This window comes from Oryzias melastigma, linkage group LG13 (genome assembly GCF_002922805.2).
Source record: "Oryzias melastigma strain HK-1 linkage group LG13, ASM292280v2, whole genome shotgun sequence".
In the NCBI taxonomy this organism is placed as follows: Eukaryota; Metazoa; Chordata; class Actinopteri; order Beloniformes; family Adrianichthyidae; genus Oryzias; species Oryzias melastigma.
In genome coordinates this window covers 33138373-33164628 of record NC_050524.1, presented here as the reverse complement: position 1 = coordinate 33164628, position 26256 = coordinate 33138373, and the positions used below count along the sequence as shown (strand labels likewise).

The window sequence follows — 26256 nt, the reverse complement described above, 5'->3', positions numbered from 1 at the left end:
CAACATTTCTGTGCCTTGATAAAAAAAGGAATGGAGATGTGTTGCACCCTGGTTTAAAGGGCCTATGCCATGCAAAATCAACTTTTTGAGCTTTTAAGTGTATTGAGGTGTTTATTTCTCACTTTACACAACCCCAAAGCAGTATTTTGATTCATTCAGACATTTCTAAGTATTCCTCTAAAAACCTGTCCTCTGAGCACCAGACCCTCCCAAACCACGAAAAAGAGTGGGTTCTCACCAGCTGAAGTTACAAATTGAGAAGAGCCCCATCCAGGAAGAGTCTGCCCCGCCCCCAGGCTAACACAAGGACACATTTTCTCTGCTCGTGCACGTTGTGCAGACACTGGCCGTCTATGCTGTTTGTGTAGTGGTCCAGTGTAGCGATGGCCAAACACACTCTTTCGATTTAGAGTTTAAACTTTGTGCATCAACATTCGCCAAAGAACATTCTGATGTGGAATCAACACGACGTGTTGCTGTGGAGCCAAAACGCAACCAAAAATGACACAAGCAGAAAGGTGATATTGGGAAAACGGCGGAGAAAGGGAGCAGACTATTTCCCGATGGTGACAAATTAGAAGAACATGGATTATTCAGGAAAATGATCCGCATAAAAGCAAAGAGGATTCCTGATACAGAGATTGACGATGCTTCAAAGAGAACAGACATGTTCACAGCCAGTGCTGATGTTCATCTGATGTTGTTGTCGGCATTTCCTGACAGAATTTCACCACAAAATGAACAGATTAGCCATCACCATTCTGTCTGTGCCAAAGTTTTAAGATAAACGCCTGGGCTAAGGCAGATAAACAATATCCATGTTTGAAGAAATTTGAATGGTTGCTTTTGGGTCAGATCAACTCCGTTGAGTGTTTTAAATCCCAGGTCAAGACGTTTTTATTCAGGAGAGCTTTTAGTTGACCTTAGCCCTGGTATTACTATGTTTCACTGTGCTTTTAGTTGTTTTATTATTGATTATTGGTTTTATTTCCCTGTGTTTTCTGATTTTATGTTTTTGTTAAGCACTTTGTGATCCGTTCTGTGAAAAGTGCTATAGAAATAAAGATTCTTCTTCTTCTTCTTCTTCTTTTGTGGGCCAAACACAGACACGCTGACGAGGCCAGCTCTAGGATGGCATCATGAAATGGGCGGCAACCACATGTGAAAAAAACCTAATGCGAGTGAAAGGCGGAGCCTCAGAAATCGAGGCGTCTTATTTCAGGGTATGAAAAGAGTTCAGAAAGTTTCTTTAGTATAACAAATGTAATATATGATCATGAATAAAGATATATAGTTTATCTGGAAGGCTTGAGAAAAGAATGTTACACGCGCTTTAACTCTTCTGTTTAAGGCAGGGGTCTCAAACTTGCGGCCGCGGGCCATTTGACACCCCCAAGATGATATTTTGCAGCCCCCGCCTTAATCTGAAAGTTCAATGTTGGTGCAGTCCGTGAGTTTTTTTAAGACTGGCACTTTTACAGTGGGGTGTGCAGAGTTGACGAACCAACCAATCATGGTGGGGTATAGCTCTTGGGGGCGTGAATTGACCGGGTTTGAAACAGAGAAACTTTAAGGGCAGGAAACCTGACTCTGCATTAATGAATTCCTTACTTTTTTAGAGAGCGATCATTTGCACGTACTTTTCTCAGCATCTGCAGCCAGTGCTATATGGGGCTCCATTTGTGCTAAAAATAAGTTTTATCATCCACTTTGTCTGCTGAACAAGTTTATTGAACATGTGTTCATGTTTATGTACTACTAAGCAATATCCTCTGCTTGTCTACGCTTCTCTGATGATAGCTTTGTTTTTGCTTTGTGATGTTTCAGCTTAATGTTTAAAACTTTACATTTGTTATTGTTGTTGGATCTGGTCGTCAGAAAAGTCCTTAGCAACAGTTGCTAGCGTCGTTACCCTCTGTCGTTTCATAGGACACACAGAAGATGTTTCTTAGTAGGACAGAGACATGAATACATTTTCAATAAACTTGTTCAGTAGACATAGGCAGTGAGCCAAAAACATAAACAGTGGATGCAAAAACATATTTTTGACATCAAATGGAACTCCATACGGTCCAGGGAGCTAGTTCACAGATACTGAAACAAATATGTTACAAGGATTAAGTCAGTTTTTGATTACAGAAATATTGTTTATAGTACAGGTTGTAAAATGTTGCAAAAGGTAGAAGTCATCCAGAATCAGGCCCTGCGCCTATGCGCTGTGATCAACTCCTACAGTACATGTTGGAAAGGAAGAACTGCCGTTAAAGCTCAGATCTAAACTATTGCTGCTACACTAATGGGTGACTGTTTAGAGCCTAGAGACCATACGGTGAGAAGAGCTCTTGCTCCCTGTTCGGAGGGTGTCAGGGGTAAAAATGAAAGTGTTGGTTGGAAATTGTCTAAATTGGCCAGACAGGCAAGTATTTGCAACAAGTCAATATAGTCCAAAAACTCTTATACCCAGCCACAGAGTTGTAAAGAGTACCTGAAAATCCTTTTTGAGTAAAGTACAGATACTTTATTAAAAAATTACTTCATTAAAAGTTATCCAGCCATCCATCCATCTTCCTGACTGCTTCTTCCCTTTCGGGGTCACGGGGGTGCCGGAGCCTATCCCGGCTGCTGATGGGCGAAGGCGGGGTACACCCTGGACAGGTCTCCAGTCTGTCGCAGGGCCTCAATCACACACACATTCACTCTCACATTCACACCTAGGGGCAATTTAGAGTCACCAATGAACCTATGAAGCATGTTTTTGGACGGTGGGAGGAAGCCGGAGTCCCCGGTGAAAACCCACGCATGCACGGGGAGAACATGCAAACTCCACACAGAAAGGTCCCAGCCGGGAGTCGAACCGGGGCCTTCTCGCTGTGAGGCAAGAGCGCTAACCACTGCGCCACCGTGCAGCCCCATTACAAGTTATAGGTCACCAATTCCAATAATACTTGAGTAAAAGTTTTAAAGTATCCAATTTTAACAGAACTTAAGTATTTTACTCGTACTGAACGTAGGCTCAAAGAACATCAAGACATGTCAAATAAATAAACTGTTTTGAGGTTTTATTTCCTAATATTCATAGAAATGAAATTAAACAACTCAATTTTTCAAAATGGCAGGACAAAATAGATTTAACAAAAAGTCAGTCTCAGTCACATTCAAATGTTCAAAAAAGGCACTAACAATAAAAAAAAGAAAGTAGTACAGCTCAGTAAATTCAGAGCTGACTTGGATGCAATTCACCCATCAGATCTATTTTTGTTCAACTTTAATAAAAACTGGTCTCAAAGTTCTTGGAACTTATTCTATCTGTGAATTTTGTCATTTTTATAATAAAAATACCAGTGAATCACTGATGCAAAAATAAACAAGATTTCTATTATATACATTTATAAAAAAGTTTCATATTGTATAATTTCACTGAGTGTCTTATAGGTCCTTTGACTGCCTTATGCTTAATTTACAGATTAAACAGACAAAATCTTTATAAGATTCATCTAAATCATTTCCATATGTGTACAGACTGGGGTGATGTTCGGCTGAAAACATATTGTAACACACTGGAAGTCCAACTCAGCCCCCCCCAATTTCATCATAGCTCAACCATCTCAGCAAACTGGCTGCATTAGAAAGTCTCTCAACAAACTGCTATATAAAACAGAGAATTTCCACTTGAAATAGGATGCATTTCTCTCCAGTTTACAAGACACAATTTAGTGCTTCATAATTCTTTCATTTACTTTTTTTGTTAAGTGATAGGACTTTAACTTTCCTTTAGTCTACTTACTAAAATGTTTTTACTGGGTGACTCCTCCAATGCGTTTTCTCTTTTTTAATTTATTTTATTTTATTATTTATTTTCTGTTTTTTTCTGTAAATGTGCTTTATATTATTTTCTTGCTTTTTATTACATGAAAATGTAACAAAAACTCTAATTACAAAAAAATACCCCATAATACAAAATAAATCTTTCTAAAGTTTTGCCCAATGTATATGTGGATGTTTTAGAATGTCGGACAAAGGATTACAAAACACTACTTGTTAATCGGTTTTGGTGCGGGTTTCTTTGTGCACACTGTAAATGAATCACCAATTGAGTTTATCACAGAGGTAAAAGTCCAAAATTTACTAATGTGATTGTACTTTGGCCTGCTTAGTTATTCAATGACAGGTATGCAGGAAGATACCAGATGGAACTTAAAAGTCTTACATAAGTAACACTTGCAGTGTCAGCACAAAATCAGAGGGGCCATTTTGAATGGAAAAAAAAGTAATGCTTTATTTTACTTATTTATTTCTTTTGAATTATTGGTCAGCACTAAAATGTTTTCAGTAGATGTGTAAACGATTCATTTTAACAGTGATTTGACATATGTGACATAATTCATTGTTGCCGATACAGTTCATAGTCAAAATTGTTTCGTTTTGAATCTGAATGGATCTGATTCTCTGACCCAAAACTAATTCAAGACGACTTTACCCAAAACTTCCACCAGTGTGACTCAGAGATAAATATCTGGTACTAAACAGCACAAGTGATGTTTTCCAGATTCTTTGTACTTCTTTAACCCCACACTGTCAAATAGTTGCTGTAGATTTTATAATAATTACTGGCAGCTAGATGCCAGTAATTATTATAAAGCATTTTACAACGGTATTACTGTAAAATGAAATAGAATAGAATTTTGTTTTACAGCAATAAGACTGTAAAATGAATCACAGTATACAAAAACTCTATTGTATTTGATTTTACGGTTTGTATTACTGTAAAATGAAATACAATAGTTACTGGCATCCAGCAACACAGTAAATGTTCTTACAGTAACTACATTTTCCTTTTCTAGTTTATTTACTGAAAAAATATGGCAAATAAAAATGTGTTCTGGTTCTCTTATGAGAACTTCTCCAGTGATTTTGAATGACATAGCCCCTTTTCTCTTAGTTCACTGCAACTCTTCCAGCTGCTTTTAGCCAAGGCCATGTTTGGCCTGATTGAGTTCTTGGATCAATTCAACACAAGACAGAGACCCACAAGTCATTTTACATCACTGAACAGTTTTAGGTCAACTTGAATGAAATAAACAGGTGCACAAAGAGAATATACAAAACACACAAAGGTTCCCTGGGGCTTGAACCGAGGACCTCTTGAGACGATAGAGCCAATTCCTACACCACAGTTTAGGCCCGATCCGAATACTCCCCTTCTCCCTTCCCCTTAGCTCTCCCCTTTGATTTGAAGTGGCAGATGAAGTCAAAGTCCTGTCCGGAATAATTATTTTTTAAGTTTGACACTCCAAACAGAGGAGTCCAAAGTCCGCTGCTGAAATTGCAGTAAAATACTGTCCAGTTTTCAGTGTAGAGCTCCAGTGCTGGGTGATTTTCACCCAAGCAAAGGTATTGACATAATGTTCAGTATGTCGCATTTTTCTGATTGTCATGGGTCTGTAGGTAAAGTCTCACTTGTCCCAAAAATAAATGTCAAATCCATTCACATTTTCATCCTGATAAAGTTTTTCCATAGAATAATAATCATCATTAGAACATTCTAGGACCTTGTATAGTCACATGACTTTGATCAATTCAAGCTGTTTCCACACATCGGACTGGAATGATGGTTGATCAGTTTCTTCTGCATCACATGTGTGTTGTTCACCGTGATGCAACTGGGTTGCTTTTACAATATAGTAAAATAAACCTACAATCAACTGAACGATTATTTATTACACCTCTAGTTTTCAGTCAATGTGTACCTTGGCTGTAAAAACAATTAAAAAAAAAAGTATTATTCTACATTTATCTGACTTTGGTGATGTATTTTTTTGCAGAAAATATTTTTCTTGTGTTAATAAGGTTCCAGCGTATTAGACATTTTTGCATGAGACACACACAAAAAAACCTAATGGTCATAGACCAAAGCAAGAAACATGTAGATCCTGTTATGGAATGAACACAACTCATGTAGTTCACTTTGCCTTGTGCAAACCTAGATATTTTAGATATTTCATAATTCTTCACCAAAGTGTAACTTAAAATTAGGTTCCACAATAAATTCAGTATCAGTGTGAACATTTTCATAGATTCCTCTCAGATGTTACTGTCATTAATAAAACAAACTAACAAAGGTAAGCTTATCGGGCAATCCTGATACCTTATCAGGGCTAAAAGGGGCGGTGCTTCCAGAGCTTCAACAAAATCTGTGACCTGCAAGCAGCAGTCATTGACAACTGCTGAAACGAGTAGAGATGATGAGTGACAGTGAGTTTGACTGCGTGGTTATTGGAGCTGGCGTGCAGGGCTCCTTCACAGCATACCAACTGGCCAAAAGAAAGAAGAAAACTCTTCTGCTGGAACAGGTGTGTCAACCCGAAGGGTTAAGTTACTCTCTCCCTCGCGCTCTCTCTCAAACACACACGCACACACAATCTATTCAATATCTTTGTAGCCCACATTCATTCTATTTTACGTTTGTTTCTCATTTCTCAACTTAGATGTCTTTTTTAAACTGCCTTTTCATGTGAGGCATTTTCCATTGAATAAAAATAAAAATGTTTGTCACGAGGGTACAACCCAAGGCACAACACAGTTCAGGAAACTGCAATTAAACGTTCTGGGATTTGGACATGAGTGGGCCAGCGTGTCATTCTTTGACCACTGTTATGACAGCAATAAACGAAGAACTTGTTATACAGTTTGTTTTGTATAAAAAACAAGCCAAAAAATATTTAACTATTAGTTTTTGTTGGATAGTTATGTGGTTTGCATGTTACTAAAGAGTCTATGAAAAGATAAACAAATAGAAACCATTATTGTGATGTGACATAAATTGTTTAAATATGTATTTAATCATTCACAACCAGTGTTCCACTGGCAGGGCAAAGCCAGAAAGGGTCCACATAGTCCATCTAGGAAGTTTAAAACTCTTTCACTTTTCTTAAATGTTTTTGGTTAGCTTTTTGGAATAGTTCTTCTTTATATTTTTTTTTATCTCTAATTTATTTAAGGAAAGTCCTTACAGCTTCCCCTGAATAATCCTCCAGTTTGTGCTCAGTATTTTTATCATATCCCCCAAGAATTGTCATAAAATACAATTGTTAGATAACACTATTAACAGAGAATCATGTTTAAAATAAGGCTTTGGTGGGGAGGTTTGTTGCAGACTTTGACAAACATTACCCAATCTGACTGGTGAAAACAAACCCGCACACTTAAAAAAGTTTGATCTGCCTCAGACACTTCTAGTTTACTCATCATTAACTTGCCTCCAAACACATAAGTATGCGTGGCATTCTTGGTTTGGCAGTATTACAGTTCTGTAGGAAAATCTAACAGCAAGTGTTGAAATAAATAAGGGGAATAGGAAAGGAATAGCTTTTGAACCTTTGTTTAAAAACTAATTTGTCCTCCACCATAATGTTTTCAAGGACAAAAGGCTGTCTTGAAGACCCACTCCAACAGAAATAGTGTTTTTGGTGTTTTTAACGTGTTCTTGTAGCATTTTTCTCATGATGGAGGACATATAATGAAAATGAGGAATAAAACTGCATTTCTGAGGATTTCTTGATTCAAATCATGGTGAATAAGGAGCAGACTAAAAAATACAATTTGAGAAAACTTGTAGTTGTTACATACAAACTACAATAGATGAGCCTGCTCCTTTCCATTCTGATGCATCCACGTCTAGACAAATAGATCTGTTAAAGGGGCCATACCATGATTTTCTTCAGTCTTTCAGAGTATATTATATTCATATATATGATCTTATATTACCTTTGGAACGCTAAAAACAAATTATGATAATGCTAAAGTAGCAGTATGCTTGAACACAATACAACTTTATTAATATTAATAATAAAACCAATGGAACATCAAGTTCTGTTAACTTCCTCAGCCAAATAATGTTATGAATGTTATTCAAACAGGCTCAGAGCGCAAGAATCATCTGCTGCGGTAAATCTGGTAGACTATTGATTTTTTTTTTATCGTTTCTGTCTGTTCTTCGATCCTTTCAGCGATCTCTTTTTCAGTTGCAAAGGAACGTTCCACCTTCACCTCTTTTTTGTATTTTACACCCCTGGACTACTTTTCACGTTAACATTACTGAAATGTGACAGAGAGAATCCTGTCATCTTCAAAACCAAAAGATTTTTCAGAATGAAAGATTGTTCAGACATAGTCATTTTGGCCTTTTAGCTAAACTTTACAGCTCAAGCGATTGGAATGGACTCTATGCACGGAGTTGTGTGACGTATTTCCGGTTTTGAATAAGATCTCTTATTTGCTTCTGGTTGGGGCTATTTATATGCATTGACTTAGCAAATCTCTATGATCTTTCCCTGGTATTGTGTAGTTTTCATTATTTCTTACATTGTGTGTTAGTTTGTCATTATGTGTATACAATATAACATCCAAAAAGGCAGTTTGCCTTCTTGAAACACGAAACACCCAGTTCTCACAAAATGCTACCGTGATCATATGACTTCTTCAGATAAAACATACCCATGTTAGAACATTTAAAAACTGTTCAACAGAACCTTTTATGTGTAAACAAACTTTGAAGAGACTTTCAAACACTGATCCTCCTCTCAGCTGATGATGAGGAGTCTCTGTCTTCTTCATGGAGCGGTAACAGCAAGCGCTAACGGTAACCTCGTCTGTGTTGAGACGTTTAGGAAGAGAATCACGTCTCAGACTGATTCTACCTGACACTGAAAATTACATTTACACAAGTTTAGAAACATTCTACTGCGGAGTAACTGAAACACAACTAACGGGTCATAAAGATAAAGACAGTGATAATCAGACGTGTCTTTCATGCTAGCTAGCATTAGCCCAAATGAAAAGTGACAACTGTATTCACATGTAATTTTGTAAATACTGCAGTCAGTTCTGAAGTTTTTTCTTGGCTGCACGGACCCGGAGGAAAGGTTAAGGTTAGGATTACGGTTCCGGTTAATGCATCAAATGGTTCCTGATCGCGGCCACGGCTGTAGCCACGCTCTGTTCTCTAGCTACATGACAGCTCGCAGGACTTATTAAATACATTAAGGTTTGGATACACTTAAAATATGTGAAACAATGGAGGAATCTGCATCTTGCCTGCACCTATTACATGTCGCCAACATGAATTCCCATCAGCTTTTGAGCTGGTCTCACGTAAATATGTGCAAATAACATCAGCCTTAGCAAGTTACCTTCGAAGTTTGCTATGTGGGACAACACATACAATTTAAATCCTTTTTGAATTTTTATTTTTGGAGTATTTTGCTAGAAAAATAAACAATGCGCCTAACATCATTTATACTGACTCTTGGTAGCTCCAAAACACATCTTTTAAAGTCCAAATACAGTATTTCTACATAAACAATAGCTCACTGCCTCACCTGGAAATGACTGAGCGATCATGTATTGAATGCGGAAGTTGGTCGTACATATAGCTCATTGCAGCTGAGAGAATCCGGTTGTTTTTTCAAAATAAAAGATTGTTGAGACCTCCATGGTCCAGTGCCAATTGATCCATGGATCGGTCCACGGCCCGGTGGTTGGGGATCATTGTGATAGAGTGTCTGCCCTCAGACTGGAAAGGTTGTAAGTTCAAATCTACGGTTGAGTCATACCTAAGACTCTAAAAAGGGGACCCAATGCCTCCCTGTTTGACACTCAGCATGAAGGGATTCGATTAGAGGGTTAAACCCTCAAATAGTTCCTACAGTGTCTGCAGCTAATCCCTCCTCCAGGGTCAAGTGTGGAGAACATATTTCACACGTCCAGGAGTATGGCAAACAATGGGACTTTAACTCTAAAGCCCACTGAGAATGCTTTAGTTAGCTGAAAAGACGATTGGAGTTGGACTTTAACTTGAAAATTTCTGTATATCTGCAAGCATATTTAGCTCTCATTGAGAAAAAATGCTTTTAACATAATTATCTTATACTGTAAAGACCACTTTGTCTGCAAATGCACTCTGCAACTCTTGGATGTGACATTTTAGTAAACAGTGAGCCAGTATCAGAGAGATTTAAATGCAGTAGTCAGTTGCAGTACTGTACATCTACTGGGCATCAGCTAAACCGTCTAGAACACACTTTAGCATCATCTGCTGGAAACTTTAGAGAACTGCAACAGACAGAAAAACAACTCTTTTTCTTCCACTCTTGCTTTCCCACTAAAATTGCAATATTTTTTGCTAATGTCCCTCAATATTTTTGCAAAGCATTACAAAAACCTACATTTAAACTATGGGGCAACTTAGGATCAGCTTAAAGTTAATAAAAAAACAGATTGTAAATTTGAAAAACAAAACAAAAAAAAAGTCCAGGATAGACCCTTTTCATGGTGACGTCAGACAAAATGGCGACAGGGCCTAAAATATGAAAAGTTACTTCCTGCGTTCGCATCTAGAATGACAAAGCTGACAGCTGAACGCTGTTTAACACAATTTTATGTAAATAATAAGAGGTAGCCTTACCAATTTCAAAAGGAAGATGTGATGTACAATATTCATTTCATGAAAGTCCTGCAGAACTGTATTTTCCTTTCCTGTCTTAGATCGTTCACAAATTTAAATACAAATTTGAATAATACTTCAATATTTTAGGTTTTATTGTAAATATCGACCTTTCATTTGAGCAGATATTATTCTAACGGTTTCTATTTTGGGTGATGTTATTCACATTTGTTTTAAGTGCGATCAGAACAAAAGCTGATAGAAATTCATGTTGTTCACATTTAATACTTTCAGCAAAGACGCACATCGCTGCGTTGACCGTGGGGTACACATTTTAATGGCCTCCCAGGATAAATGTACTTGTTCTATGGGATATTTTAGGGCATAATTGTAAAAACAGGAATGGTTTGGTTCAGTGAAAATGTTCAGAGCATCTATCAAGCCACGTGCTTTCAGCTTTCAAAATAAGAGCAGTCAAGTAAAAATCATCTCTGGGTGAACCTATTTTATAACAATACGTGCAAATAGCCACTTTCATATTTTTGGCAACAGTTTTCAATTAATTTGATCATTTTTAACCTTTATCCTGTGTCTGATCCTGCAAAAACAAAGAGGAGTGATGTTAGAACCACGAGCTAACAGCAGCTCACTGACCGCAGTAGAAAACATTACAACAGGAATAAGTTTAATGTCAAACACGCTGGAATTGTCTGACTTTTGATCTGTTTAAAAGGATTATATGAAAACAGAAGTTTAGGAAACTTTTAACTGGTGAGAAAAGATCTTCTGCACTCAATGTCTCATAGCCAAAGCTAATGCTAGTGTTAGCATTAGCATTAGCACAAATTAAAATCATAATTACCTTCATAACCAAACAAGCAGCATTCAGTGAAGTACTTGTAACCTTTGTCTAACTCTAACCTGGTTGTCAGAGAGAAATAATCCACAACTCGTTTAATATCATCCAGAGGAAGTTAGGGAGCTGAGCTGCTGTTCTGACTGCAGACAGGATTACTGACATTTGTACTCTGATTTGTAAACGATTTAAGAAGGGAAAACGAATACAACTAGGTAGGGCATTTATAAAATAAATAGTGTACAAATTTCACTTGGTTACAATTGGTAAGGCTACCCTTTATTATTTATGTTAAATTGCTTTAAACAGGGTTCAGCTGTCGGCTTTGCTGTTCTAAACCGTTTACCGGAAGTCACTTTACACACGGTCAGTGATGTCGCCATTCTGTGTGTCTTTAAGTGAAAAACTGTCTATTGAAACTGAAAACTGACAAGTGAAGAGGGAGAAACGAAATTAAAATTGAAAATAAAAAATGTTTTTTTATTTGGTTACTGTTTCAGGTTTAAATGTTTCTTTTTTATTTAAGATTTAAATCTACAATTTTTTTTTTTTTTTTTACAAATTTTGAATATTTCTTTGAAGTTCAAAGTATTAATTTATTCAAATCTAAAATCGTATTTTCAATTTTTCAATAATTCATTCTAGTTTACAATGTGTACTTTCAAGCTTAGAACTGTTTGAAATTTCCAAAAAGTTTATTCAAACCTACAAAGTCTTGTTTTCAAATTTTCTTATCTCAAATCTGGTTTTTCATTCACTTTTAACTGATCCTAAATTGACCCCATACTAAAGGCTATAAATAGCAAATGTAAATAACAAACACTTTTATTTTCCAGTGCACAATTTCAAAATAAAGTATTGAATAAGAAACTTTAACAAACCACTGTTAACCACATATATAATATGAACAATAACCTTTAAGTCAATGCATGTTTGGTACTTGATCACTGGGCAGTTCCTTTTTCTAATTTACTTAAGTCATTTTGTTTTCTATATTATTGATTCTTGTTGACTTCAAAGCATCAGAACTTTGTCACCACAATCATTTCTGTAGCTTTAAAGTAAAATTTTGTAAATCCTTTTCAAAACAACAAACACAAATTTGAAATTAAAAAAAAATATCAATTTAACTCAAATTACCTCTCTATATACTTCTATTTTCTCTAAATTAAAATTATGCGTCTGCATTAAAACCTTCTGTTTATTCTTAATTCTCCAGCCGTATAGATCCTTTTGAAGCCATGGAAAATGATCTTGACTGGAGTAGTATTTCCTGGCTTTAAAGCTACAATACTGGGATAAAAAACTAGCAAGTTTTTTTTTTCTATCAATCAGTTCATGAACAGGAGAAACTGCTGAGACAAAGGATCAACAAGAAACCTTGGCCTCGGAGCACATGGGTAATTATTTCTGATCCAGACTTCTACATCCTTCTCTTCCAGTTTGTCCTTCCCCATTCCCGAGGTAGCTCCCATGGCCAAACTCGTATTATCCGCAAAGCCTACGAGGAGGACTTCTACGTAAGGATGATGGAGGAATCCTACAAGCTGTGGACTCAGATGGAGAAGGAGGCAGGGGTCAAGTTGTACAGGTAAATATATATATTGAGAAGAATGGGCTTTTCTCCTCAAAAACTGGGACAATTCCTTTCCTTATACAGACTTTTTTCCAAAAGTTTTTTTAGCTTCTCCATGTTTGCTTCAGACTGTAAAGGCTAACTTATCCATTAATCATTCTGTCAGGTAGGGTATGATTAAATGTGTCTGTTTTTACACCATTTACTTAGATCTACTCATTTTTTCTACATCACACATTTGAATAAAGACATTAGGGGACAGACGAGGACAACACTCTGAAGCTGTTAAAGGATTATCAAACAGTTTTGGATTTATTTCATGCAAAATCTGAATATGCAAGATATGGTGAGTTAGGAATTAGTTGGATTTTGAGCAAACTGGTAACTAGAAACAAAAAGAGTGGAAGCCACTGCGATAAAATTCACTTGTGTCATTAGTTATAAGCATCTTTGTGTTTTAAAATTGCTGGGATATCAACTTAAAGGGGCCATACTATGATTTTCTTAACTCTTTCAGAGTAAACTATATCAATATAAATAACCATATATTACCTTTGGAACACTAAAAAACTAATTATTTAATAATATGAGTTATTTTTCTGAACTATTTTTATACACGGGAGTAAAACGACTCGATCTCTGAGGCTCCGCCTTTCGCTCCCTGAGGGTTCCACCCACTTCATGACATCATCCTAGAGCTGGCGTGTCACCCATGAAAAATTAGGGGGATTTTTTTATTGTATTATTTTTTAATATTGATGTAGGCCCACATACAGTGCAGTTCGGGTGGTCTTCCCCAAATTTGGCACAGACAGAATGGTGATGGCTAATGGGTTCATTTTGTTGTGAAATTTAGTTAAAAAAATGCAGACAACACCACCAGATAAACATTTCAGGATGTATTGAAATGATGACATATATAAACTCCATATCAAAAATCCTCTTTACTTTCATGTGAATCCATTTACCTTTCTGCCATTGATCAATAATCCTCCTTTAAACCAGTTTTCCTAATTCGTCGCTCCCTTTTCCACCAGGAAATAGTCTGCTCCCGATCTCCTTTCGTCTTCCCAATAACCCCGTCTGCTTGTGCCATTCTCAGATATGTTTAGGATTCATCTCAACATGTTGTGCAGATTTCTTCATCAGTCCATAAGCTCCTATTTCACCCCATGAAGTGAACGCTAAAGAATGAGAGTTTCTTGGCCAGCTGCACAAACTCACAACACAGACAGCCGGCGTCTGCTGTGCACGAGCTGGGAGGTGGGGTGTACTCACACCTAGCTCGAGCTGCTAGCTTTGTGGAGAATCTGTGGGTGTTAGTCTGTTAGCGGAGCAGATTCTTCCTGAAAGGGGCGGTCTCACTCTGTGACAGCATCACGTGAGGACCTACTTGTTTTGGTGGGTATAGGAGGGGCTGGTACTGAGAGTGCAGATTTTTAGAGGATTAATCAGAAATGAACAGATCAAAATACTGCTTTGGGGTTCTTTATAGTGAGGATAGAACAGCATAATACACTTCAAAGCTCAAAAATTTTTCATGGTATGGCCCCTTTAAGAGTATATGTTTATGTACTTTTTTCTTTGGTTACCTTTTTTGGGAAATTATTGTAAACTTTCCTTCACTGTTTTTTTTTGTATTTCAAAATTACATCCAATGATTTTCTTTTAGGCAAACAGGACTCCTGGTTATGGGACCAGAGAATAATGAAAATTACCAAATCCGTAAGAAGACGCTGCTGAAGAACAATGTTCCAATGGAACAACTGACCCCGGAAAACTTTGGTCAGCATTTCCCAAATGTCAGCCTGGCTAAAGGTCATGCAGCATTTGTGGAATTAACTGCTGGAGTACTGTATGCTGACCGCACACTCAAAGCTGTACAGGTACCGCTCTTCCAACATGTTTTACTTCTCTTGTCGCAGAATTTTATTGTAAGCTATGACAAAAAATACTGCTGTGGTTTAATAGCAAACCAGAAAAAACAAATTAATCCAGTAAAGATTCTTTGAAAAACTCGGTTTAGTGTCATAGCTTTGAACCCAAGAGCTGGACATTTGCCTTTTACTTTTAATCTGTCCTGATATTGTCCTTTTTGTTCTTACATTATTATATAAAACTACAGAATTTTAAAAAGTTGCTTTAGAAATAGAAGGCTAAGAGCAGCACATGGGAAGATTTAAGAATTCTCTCACACCATATCACTCGAGCATTGATGCAATACATTTTAGCAACTGTTGGCAGCAAAATCAGGGTTTTGAAACACAAGACAGTTCTGTTTAACTGTTTTGTTCACCTACCTGGATTCGAAGCTCAGAGTTCACAACAGGCTTTATCTGGGATACATGAAATGTGGGGTGCATCCACAGGGGTCTGGGAAGGTAAGGTCAAACTGCCACCGAATTCATCCCTTTGAAAATAGGTCCAATTAATCTAGATGCCAACTTTCTAATGCCAACCCTGAGCAGTAGATCAGAGATGGACAGCCAAACCCTTTCGAACAAAAATAAAAAGCATGTATTTTTTGGCCATGTGTAGAGGATCCTTGGGCAAGACACTAAACCCCAGATTGCTCCTGTGGGTTATAAGTTGTAGTTGGCATCAGTGTGTGAATGTGTGTGTGCATGGGTGAATGGGACCGTAAACTTGCAGCGCTTTGAGCCTTCTAAGAATGTAGTAAAGTGCTTTAAAGTATACATCATTTACCATTTTTTAAATTCTTTTCTTAGGGGCAGTTTCAGAAGTTAGGTGGAGTCATTAGAGACAATGAAAAGGTGACAAACATCAAGCCTGGCTCGCTGGTCACAGTTTCAACCTCTAATGGTGTTTATAGAACCAAAAGACTGGTCATAGCAGCTGGACCCTGGACTAATAAACTGCTGGTGGACACTGGAATACAGCTGCCACTAGAGGTAATCAAACTTTGTTACAAATATGGAAAAAACATTGACATAGAAGTTCTGTCTGTTTATAGTAAACAAATTAAAATAGTTTTCTTTTCAGCTACTTCCTTAGGGGTTGCCACAGCAAATCTTCCAATCATTATCTAATCCTGTGCTCAGCATCTGCCTCACTCACACCGACCACCTTCATATTCTTCTTCAATGCATTCATAAACCTCCTCTCTGGTCTTCCTCTGGGGTCATTCCTCACAACTCCCGTCTATTTATCTTTAATTCATACTTTATTTGTTTTCCCTAATCCACACGTTTGTTTAAATCGGTATCAATCACAACTCTCTTCCCTGGATCTCGTCGTCCATCTTCCTTCAAAATCTCTCCTCATGCTCACATCTTACCTGGGGGGCATAACCCCTGACATCCTTCCCTGTCCCTTGTGACAGTTGATGATGTATTCTCAACTCTCAGATTGAGAAAAAAACAATCTGACACTCTACACTAACTTTGTTTCTCTTTATGTCTAAACCATGAAAGAACAGTTTGAACCCTGTTCTAAATCTGTAAGTTGTGCATCTGTTCTATTTGGTTTTCTGAATTCACAGAACATCTATTTTGGTTCTTTTTAATCTTCTTTTTGCCTAATTCAAAGTTTCTATTCTTTGACCTACATTCCTGGCTTTCCTTTTCTGTCTTTTCCTACAAACATGTCTGTCCTTTTCTTTCCTCGGTCCAATATCTATGGACACATCGTTGGCCAGCAGGCCTGCTGTCAATCATGATAACCTGAGCCACAGCCGCTCTGGTAAAAAAAAAAAGTCTTCATGTTGTTTGTGTTTGATTTGGCTTTGGTTTTATGTCAGATGCATTCTATTTTTTTTTTTTTTTGCTCATGGGACCAGCACATGGAAGCATTGGGTTGTGCTTTCTTTATTGCAGATGTTAACCACAAGGCTGAATATATCATTTATAACATGAATATTTTAGGAAATAAAAAAAGAAAGAAATTGCATTTTCCATGGAACTATTAAATCAGAAATACTAAGCAGATTTTCTAGTATTTGTGTGACTGATCCTAATGGTTTTATTGTTTCAGGTGGTCAGGATTAATGTTTGCTACTGGAGAGAGAAGGTTCAAGGGTCATATGACGTAAAGCAAAGCTTTCCTTGCTTTCTACAAACTGAAGGTGAGGAGTCCAGTGACCACATCTATGGTCTGCCAGCCAATGAGTATCCAGGGATGGTGAAGGTACGACTGAGTAAAGGACTATCCAATCTATCTGTCAAATAGCCTCCCGAGAAACCTTCTATATGTTTAAAAATGAGAATCAAATCTAATAATTATGTTTCCTATTTTATCGAGTTTTATTCTAAAAATGATCTGTTTTAGTGGTTTTAGTGATTAAACAGTTTCTTTGGGCAGCAAGAAAAAAAAATTGCATTGGTTGAATCTTTACCTCACTACCCTTTTGCTTTTAGTAGTGACAACAAAACCAAAAAAATGAGTAGAATATCCCCTTAAAAAATCACATTTGGGCAAATAACAACCCAGTAACTCAATTAAAAGGATGTAATCATTATAATTTTTATGTCTTGAAAATTGCCCATACTTTAACATAATTTGTAGTGATGTCATTATAAAATCTCTAAATAATGTAAAATTTAGTCATGATATTTAGTCATAAAATAAATTAAAGGTAAATTTGAACCACATTTGAACCCATTTTTTGTCAGCAGCAATTACAACATTTACAAAAAAAATCTTGACTTGACTTTAAAAACGAAAATACAACAATCATAAAAACGATAACGAGTCACTTATAACATCATTTTGAAAGCTTTAAACAGTAGCATGTATTTTACGCCGTATTGCGTTGTTCCAAGAAGAGCTTACAAATTGCACTATGATCGTTCAAAACCCTGAAACCAAGTGTGTTCAAAACCACAATGTCCTTTTGTCATCTCACATATGGGCGTTACAGACCCCTGAACTAGAAACACTTGGCCTCGGCCGTCTTAATATAATAACATAACGTGTTTTAGATGGCTAAAATGGCATTATTGATCTCCAAAGCGCCGGTCTTTACACCTCTTTTTCTGCCAATTTATGATCTTTTTCACTTGCCATAGAATCTGTTTGTGATTTAGAGAATTTTCCAAATGGCTCACCCTGGCTGTCTGAATCTGTCAACATTTTGCATGAAGACCATTGACTGCTCTAATATCAATGATCAAGACAGAGGAACAGGGGCAAAACAAATACTCAGACAAACTGAGTGTCAGAATCATCTATCATTTACTGTTCAAATAAGAAGAAAACCAATAAAAAGTTTGTGGGGGGGGAGGGGGGGGCATCCGTGACTACAATGGTTGACCTGTTACCATGACAACCACAAACAAACAATGAGAGATCCATGCACACGTGCTGCCGCCCACAGGAATGTCTGGTCCAAAAATAGTGCAGGCCGGATGAAGAAACTAAATTTAAATACATTTGAAATAAAGGAGAGGACCTGATCTGGCAGATGAACAAATACACAATAACTTGACTCATCAATAACTTGACTCATCAATAACTTGACTCATATCATCAGTTCAAACTAGGTGTGTGGTCGTGCAGTGGGTAGTGCTACCATATCAGAATATATAGGAGCTATTTTGGCATATTTCCGTTTGTTTTGTTTATTTAATTTCTATGGATAACCTATTTTTTGTGGCATCTACATTTATTTACTTAGTAGAATATGACATGGAGGTGTGTCTGATATGACCTCACGTGATTGGCGGACAAGATTTTAAATGTCACAGGTGCTGTAATCAAAAACGTCTGTACCTGAGAGCAACACGGTCTTTCAACCGACCCGCTCAGAAATAATTATGATAACAAAAGAAATACAAATAAATCGAAGCAAATGACATGAAACATCGACTGACAGAGTGATTGTTGCGGGCCGCGTATGAAGAAAACCTAAAGGGTGCAGGTGGAGGAGGAGTTCGCCCGTGAAGAAAGGCGCACTCACAGAATATGATGTGTCTGGATTCCAGTCTGACTACAACCTTCCTCTGAGGAGTTGACATGTACTTCTAGTGTATGTGCAGTTAAATTAATTGTCATTTAACCCAAAACTGCAATGTAAAACAACAAGTTACTGCGATGAATGACGTGACTTCTAGGAATGCCGAATTGAAAACAGTAACTCTATTGAAACTTGGATAAATTTAATTGTGTTTTAGTCATATATAACATTGTAGTAGACCTAATTTGTTTAGTTATGTATATATTAGTCATGTTAAACTAGAAACCATAACAAAATAAAAATGTTTGAAACTTATCTGCTCTGGTTGGGTAACCATTGCTGCTTTTGATTGCATGTTTGTCATTTGTAATATCTACTTAAACATACATTGTGTGAATTTAAATTTTTTTTTCAAGTAGAACATCCAAGAATTTGTTGAAAATCAATATGTCAATAAATCAATATGTTTTTAATGAGTTGATAAGGGAACACATCTCCATCTGCAATGTCTAATGTCTGGGTGATTTTTTTTTATTAGAATTACTAAAATATTGTTAAATATGAAAATATATTTATAATTAGATAAATATGAACCCATTAGCAGAATAAGTTTAGACCAACTGCTAAAATTTTAATGTTGTTTTTCGATTAAACCCCTTCTTTCTTTCACTTTTTTCTCCAAAGGTCTTGCCTTTTTCAGGGCCACTGTTGTAAATATGAGAATGTTCTTCATTTGCTTTGCTTTGCTAAATTAAGGTTGAAAAAAATGACATTCAAAGCTCTCAATAATGTAAAGATGAATTTAAAGACTGAGTTTTTATAACATTTTCACTGTAGGAAAAAGCAAAATTTTCATAAAGTAGTGTATGTTCATGTGCGTTTAATGTTGCATTTGTTTCAAACCTAGGTTAGATTAATGGATATTTACATCTACACACAGATATGTCTGCATGCAGGCAGCAACACTGACCCGGACCAAAGAGACCAGCAAACAGACAGGTCCGACATAGAAACCCTGCAGCGTTTTGTCAGCCGCCGTTTCCCTGGTCTGTTCTCTGAGCCTGCAGTTGTGGAAAGCTGCTTGTACACGGTAAGCAGTCATAAAAGAAGGTATGACTTGAAGCAGGGCTCACTAACGGTCGGACCGCGGTCTGGGTCCAAACTTGAAGCAGAACTAATACTTTGGGCGCCTCTAACAAATGGTGCAGCTCTTGTTGTCATTGTAACACATTCTCACTATCAAGTCGTCATATATGGACAGACTGTACATGTCTGGAGAGTTTCTTTGGGGAGAAAAGTCCTCATGAAGAACCTGAAGAACAGCCTTTGACCTCTGAAAAAGATAAAGCAGTTGTTTAGAGATGTAACCAAGAGTCATCCGTTCATTCATCTTCTTGTCCGCTTATTCCCTTTCGGGTTGCGGGGGTGCCGGAGCCTAACCCGGCTACTGATGGGCGAAGGCGGGGTTCACCCTGGACAGGTCTCCAGTCTGTCGCAGGGCCTCAATCACACACATTCACACCTAGGGGCAATTTAGAGTCACCAATTCACCTATGAAGCATGTTTTTGGACGGTGGGAGGAAGCCGGAGTCCCCGGTGAAAACCCACGCATGCACGGGGAGAACATGCAAACTCCACACAGAAAGGTCCCAGCCGGGATTTGAACCGAGGCCTTCTCGCTGTGAGGCGAGAGTGCTAACCACTGCGCCACCGTGCAGCCCCTCAACCAAGAGTCTTCCTCCAAATTTATATTTATGAAGGCTGTTGGGTGGTGAGGTGGGGGGTCTTAAAGGAGCCCTGCGTCTAAAGTAACAAACATCTGTTTAAGCTGGAATTTATTGAAGACAGGACACAGCTGGAAGATATACGCTACGTGTCAAGTCAAGGCCCGGGCGTAATTCTATCCAACCCTCCAGATCCCAGATCATTTTATTTTATTGTTATTAATGTCCCGATGTTATCTTATGCTTATTTCTAATTTGTATAATTTTGACAAAACATATTTTTATGGAGGGTAAAATATTGAAAGTTATTTAAGGTTTAAGTTGATTTATTCTGGAATAATATTCCTGCCTTTTTATTATTCATAATTATGTTTAAAAGTTACGGTTTTAAAGTTTTAAAAATGTAGTTTTAGAGTGTTCAATAAACATTTATCCTGTTCGTCCCACGACCTAAGGTGTGTTTTAGATTTTGGTCCCTTGTGTGATTGAGTTTGACACTCCTGATATACGGTATTCTGCATCTATCAAATGAAAGTTTGTTGCTTCAATCACCGCTAGCTCCGTGGAGAAATTGGGTGTCGGTGTTAGACTGGGAGCAGCACAGGAAAGGAGCAGTCCTCACTCTGAGAGGTCAGATTGTGAGGACCCGTTCGTTTTTGTGGCTATGGGAGGGGCTGCTGTTGAAAGCGCAGGTAGAAGATAACTCAGAAATTTGTGAACAGATCAAAATACTGCTTTGGGGTTCTTTATAGTAAATAATTATTATTATACCACTTCACGGAGGCAACCGTCCTCCGCTTCGCGTCGGACGGTTTAGGCCTCCGCGTCGTGCGTTAATTTCTCATAACGCACACTTCGTCGGGTATTATCCCTTACATATTATAATACACTTAAAGTGGGCTGCACGGTGGTGCAGTGGTTAGCGCTCTTGCCTCACAGCAAGAAGGCCCCGGTTCGACTCCCGGCTGGGACCTTTCTGTGTGGAGTTTGCATGTTCTCCCCGTGCATGCGTGGGTTTTCACCGGGGACTCCGGCTTCCTCCCACCATCCAAAAACATGCTTCATAGGTTCATTGGTGACTCTAAATTGCCCCTAGGTGTGAATGTGAGAGTGAATGTGCGTGATTGAGGCCCTGCGACAGACTGGAGACCTGTCCAGGGTGAACCCCGCCTTCACCCATCAGTAGCTGGGATAGGCTCCAGCACCCCCGCGACCCCGAAAGGGAAGAAGCGGACAAGAAGATGGATGGATGGAATACACTTAAAGTTCAAAAAGTTGATTTTTTTAATATATGGATGTTTACATCATATTTTTGTTGTAATTGCAGGTTACCCCTGACGACCATTTTGTGCTGGACCACCATCCTGCTTATCGCAACATTGTCATTGGGGCAGGATTCTCAGGTAAACAATTTAACTGCATAAAATATTAGATACGCAGCCACCTACCCCTCCCCACAGCCCTTAAAGCAAAGAGCATATAACTACTTTAAGAAACAAAAACAAGAGTCTTACAACACCTTTAGAATGAACATTTTCTGGTAAATTGATGTGATTTATCATTTCTGCTTAGACAGTACCTGTTGCATCCATGTGACATTTATAAGACATTCCATCTGACCAAGATGTCTTCTTTTCTTTAGGTCATGGCTTCAAGTTTGGACCCGTTGTTGGCCAGATTCTTTGCGACCTTAGTCTTGGAGAGGTGCCCTCCTTTGACCTTTCACCTTTCAGAATTAGACGTTTCCAAGCAAAGAACAAATCATTATTATAGACTGACAAATGTTTGGCTTGAAAGGCATTACCTAAAACATGTTCTCATGCATGATTCAGATTGTAATAAAAATCAGTAATAAGTATTTTGTATCATTAGTAAAATTGAATTTAAAAAGAAAATACAGCTTAGGATCTACCAGCCGAAACAAACTTGATTCAGCTCATATTTTTTCAGTGTTAGACAACTTTTCTTGGTTCATTTTGGGTGAGATGTAGGCCAATAAATCTCTTAAAGCTGAAAAAATTGCTTTGCAATGCAAATTTTATGAATCTACCTAAAATTATCAGTGGTAAAACTACTTGTAAAATCTCATTGATCTTGATCGAATTAAACTTGTTTTAAGAAAATGTCGTTTTTTTCTTTATTTAGTTTGTAAATCTAAAAATTCTGTTACTGCTGCAAAGGGTTTGTTTCTTACCCAGATATCACTAGGCCTTCTCTTCTTGTGTGCTTCCGGGTAGCTATCGATGTGTCTTTTTCTATTAGCAGAACTTTTAATGCTTTTACTTCTTCCATCTGTCCCATCATTAACTCCTGTTGGGATGTTGGTTCAGTCAGCTCTCGTTTGATCTCTTCCAAGTTGTCTTTTCTCCTTCCACCTGCTCTACCACCTGGAATCTCTGTCGTGCACCTAGCCAAGCAGGATGTAAGTTGTTGTATAGGTGGGAGAAGCCCCGCTGCTCCTTGCAGGACTGGGTCAGTCCGGGTTTCAGTGAGGCAGGGTCCGCTGCTGTTGGTGCTGTTTGCTCCTGGGTGAGGCCCGGTCGCTCCACCGCTTCTGGTACTGTAACCCTTGGGGTACCCCAGGGTCAGTCCTGGGTCCAAAACAGTTTGTAATGATTCATTTTCTTGTTTTCTTGACCACTTCTTCCCTTTCGGGGTCACGGGGGTGCCGGAGCCTAACCCAGCTGCTGATGGGCGAAGGCGGGGTTCACCCTGGACAGGTCGCCAGTCTGTCACCGAATTTGTAATAATGATATTACAAATATATAGAGATTATTAAAATGCATTTGTTTGCTGATGATACAACATTTTACCATGTGGGTGATGACATCATACAAATAAAGGAGTTAATCCAAACAGTGTTGGAAAAAATGAAAAACTGGTTTGATTCAAATAAATATCATTTTTGGTTTCTTAATTTGATTTGGAGGAATAAACCACATTATAAGAAAAAAAATCATTTATGGTTCAAAACATGGAGGATGGAGGATTAAACATATTTGACTTTGACTGTCTTAATGGCATGTTAAAGTTAAACTGGATCAAGTCTTGGCTCAAAGACACTCACTTTGGTTCTGTGTCCCTCAATACATTTTTCTTCAAATGGGAGAGCTGGAATTCCTTTTTAAAGCAGATTTCATTGTTAACAAATTACCACTTAAGCCATCAAACTTTCACAAACGAATTCTGCTCTTCTGAAAAATAATTTATGTGCATAATTTTTTCCCACATTCTGTGACTGTAGAACGATAGAAATATATTACACGGGAACAAATCACTTTTTCTTAGTGAATGGTACGAAAACATTATTTGGTCTGTATGTTGGATAGTGGAGATATTTTTCTAAGCTTTGAGCAGTTCTATCAAAATTATAATTTTATTGCAAAAAAAAATCAGTTTATGCAAAAGTCATCAAAGCTATTCCTTTGGAATCTATTCATTTAATAAAAGGTAAACTCATCTCAACTCAACTCAGCTTTGTTTATATAGCACATTCACAGAGCACGCAGCTAAAACAAAGTGCTGAACACCAAAGACATAAAAGACAGTCACACTAAGACAAGATAAATAGGTTAATAAAAACAATAAAAATAAGATAATAAAACAGTAAAAAAATAGTACAAACAGAAGGAGTCTCACATTGGGTTAAAAGCCAGGGCATAAAAATGAGTCTTTAGACGGGCTTTAAAAATGAGCAGAGACGGTGCTTCTCTGATAAACAATGGCAAAGGATTCCAGAGCCTGGGGCCAGCAACCTCAAAAGCCCTGCCCCCTCTGTGCTTACGCCTGGACCTCGGTGTCTCCAGAAGGAGCTGGTCAGCTGATCTGAGCCGAATGAGGAGAAAGCAGCTCAGAGAGGTACAGCGGGAAAAGACCGTGTAAAGACTTAAAAACAAATACAAGAATCTTAAAATGAATTCTAAAATGTACAGGCAGCCAGTGGAGTGAAGCTAAAATTGGCGTAATGTGGTCTCTCTTACGTCCTCCAACCAAGCGGCGAGCAGCTGCATTTTGAACACGTTGGAGGCGTGAGAGAGATGTCTGGCTAAGTCCAAGGTAAAGTGAGTTACAGTAATCCAGCCAAGACGTGATAAAGGCGTGGATTACTGTTTCAAAATGTGCAGAACATAAAAATGGTTTCACCTTGGAGAGTTGCCGAAGATTAAAAAAGCTTGTTTTCACCACTGAGCTGACCTGGTGATCAAGCTTAAAATCACTATCAAACTTAAAACCTTAATTAGAAACGGTTGACTTTAAAAAGTTAGTCAAATAACCAAGATCAATTGAAGATGATCCTCTGAGATCATTTGGTCCAAACACAAGTGCTTCTGTTTTGTTCTTATTGACGCTCAAGAAACTTAGGGCCAACCAGTCCAACCAGGTTAGACTCCCGCCTTGTCCCCCCATGTGTCGAAGTGTCCTTGGGCAAGACACTGAACCCCGAATCCCCTCTGGTGGGAGGTTGGCGCCAGTGTTCGGCAGCGGAGCCACCACCAGTGTGTGTCTGTGTGTGTGAATGGGTGAATGGGTCTGTGACTGTGAAGGGCTTTGAAGGAGGGTAGAAAGCGCTCTACAAGTATACGGCATTTATTCACCATTTAATATCTGAAAGGCATGATAAACCTTTATATCAAACTATAACACCACAATTACCTCCATCATTAATACAAAGTATCCCAATATTAGATCAAAAATGTAGTAATCTTTTAATAAGAACAAACTTAAAGAGCAATATTTTTACTAAAAAAACCTAATAAAAATAACATTGTACATATGATTAGGATAAAGTAAATAAATTAACTTTTTATCTAAAATTCCCAATTCTTTATAAAATTAAAAAAACTAATTTTAAAATACTAAATTATATTTATCCATCTAAAGAACCTTTAAGATTAGGTTAACATAAATGATAACATATATACATTCTGTGAAAAGGAAATTGAAACCACACATTTATTTTACTTTGGTCTCCAAAAACAAATATTTTGGAAAGAGTTACATACAACTTGCTGAAATATATTTCAAGATTCAAGATCAACTTTATTTATCCCCGCAGGGAAATTCAGTTGTAGAAGCAGCAATTAATAATAATGAAAAGCACAAAACACCATTAAACTGCTAAAAGATCAATAAAAAAAAAATTCAAATGATCAATAAAATGTAACTAATTTATAAAAATAAGTAGTCATAGCGGGCTGCACGGTGGCGCAGTGGTTAGCGCTCTTGCCTCACAGCGAGAAGGCCCCGGTTCGACTCCCGGCTGGGACCTTTCTGTGTGGAGTTTGCATGTTCTCCCCGTGCATGCGTGGGTTTTCACCGGGGACTCCGGCTTCCTCCCACCGTCCAAAAACATGCTTCATAGGTTAATTGGTGACTCTAAATTCCCCCTAGGTGTGAATGTGAGAGTGAATGTGTGTGATTGAGGCCCTGCAACAGACTGGAGACCTGTCCAGGGTGAACCCCGCCTTCACCCATCAGTAGCTGGGATAGGCTCCGGCACCCCCACGACCCCGAAAGGGAAGAAGCGGTCAAGAAGATGGATGAATGGAAGTAGTCATAGCAGCAGAATAAATATAAATATAAACAAATGTACACACCTACCAGCAGAAAAAGACTATATACACACACAAAGATGTAAAAAGAGCCGAAGAAAAAGCACCAAGGTGTTCTCTATTCACATTTCAGACATAGAGGAGTTATATAGCCTAATGGCAGATGGCAGGAATGACTTCCTGTACCGCTCCT

The 26256-nt window shown here is 37.9% G+C and overlaps 1 protein-coding gene across 1 annotated transcript; it reads left to right on the top strand.

Moving 5' to 3' along the window:
• Positions 1-6197: 6197 nt before the first annotated feature.
• pipox (pipecolic acid oxidase) lies at positions 6198-22634 on the top strand. Its single transcript, XM_024265333.2, has 8 exons — positions 6198-6350; positions 12740-12888; positions 14546-14759; positions 15603-15785; positions 16867-17019; positions 19728-19877; positions 21839-21914; positions 22154-22634. Exons 1-8 carry the CDS (start codon positions 6240-6242, stop codon positions 22282-22284), a joined length of 1167 nt encoding a protein of 388 aa, XP_024121101.1. The 5' UTR covers positions 6198-6239; the 3' UTR covers positions 22285-22634.
• Positions 22635-26256: the final 3622 nt, after the last annotated feature.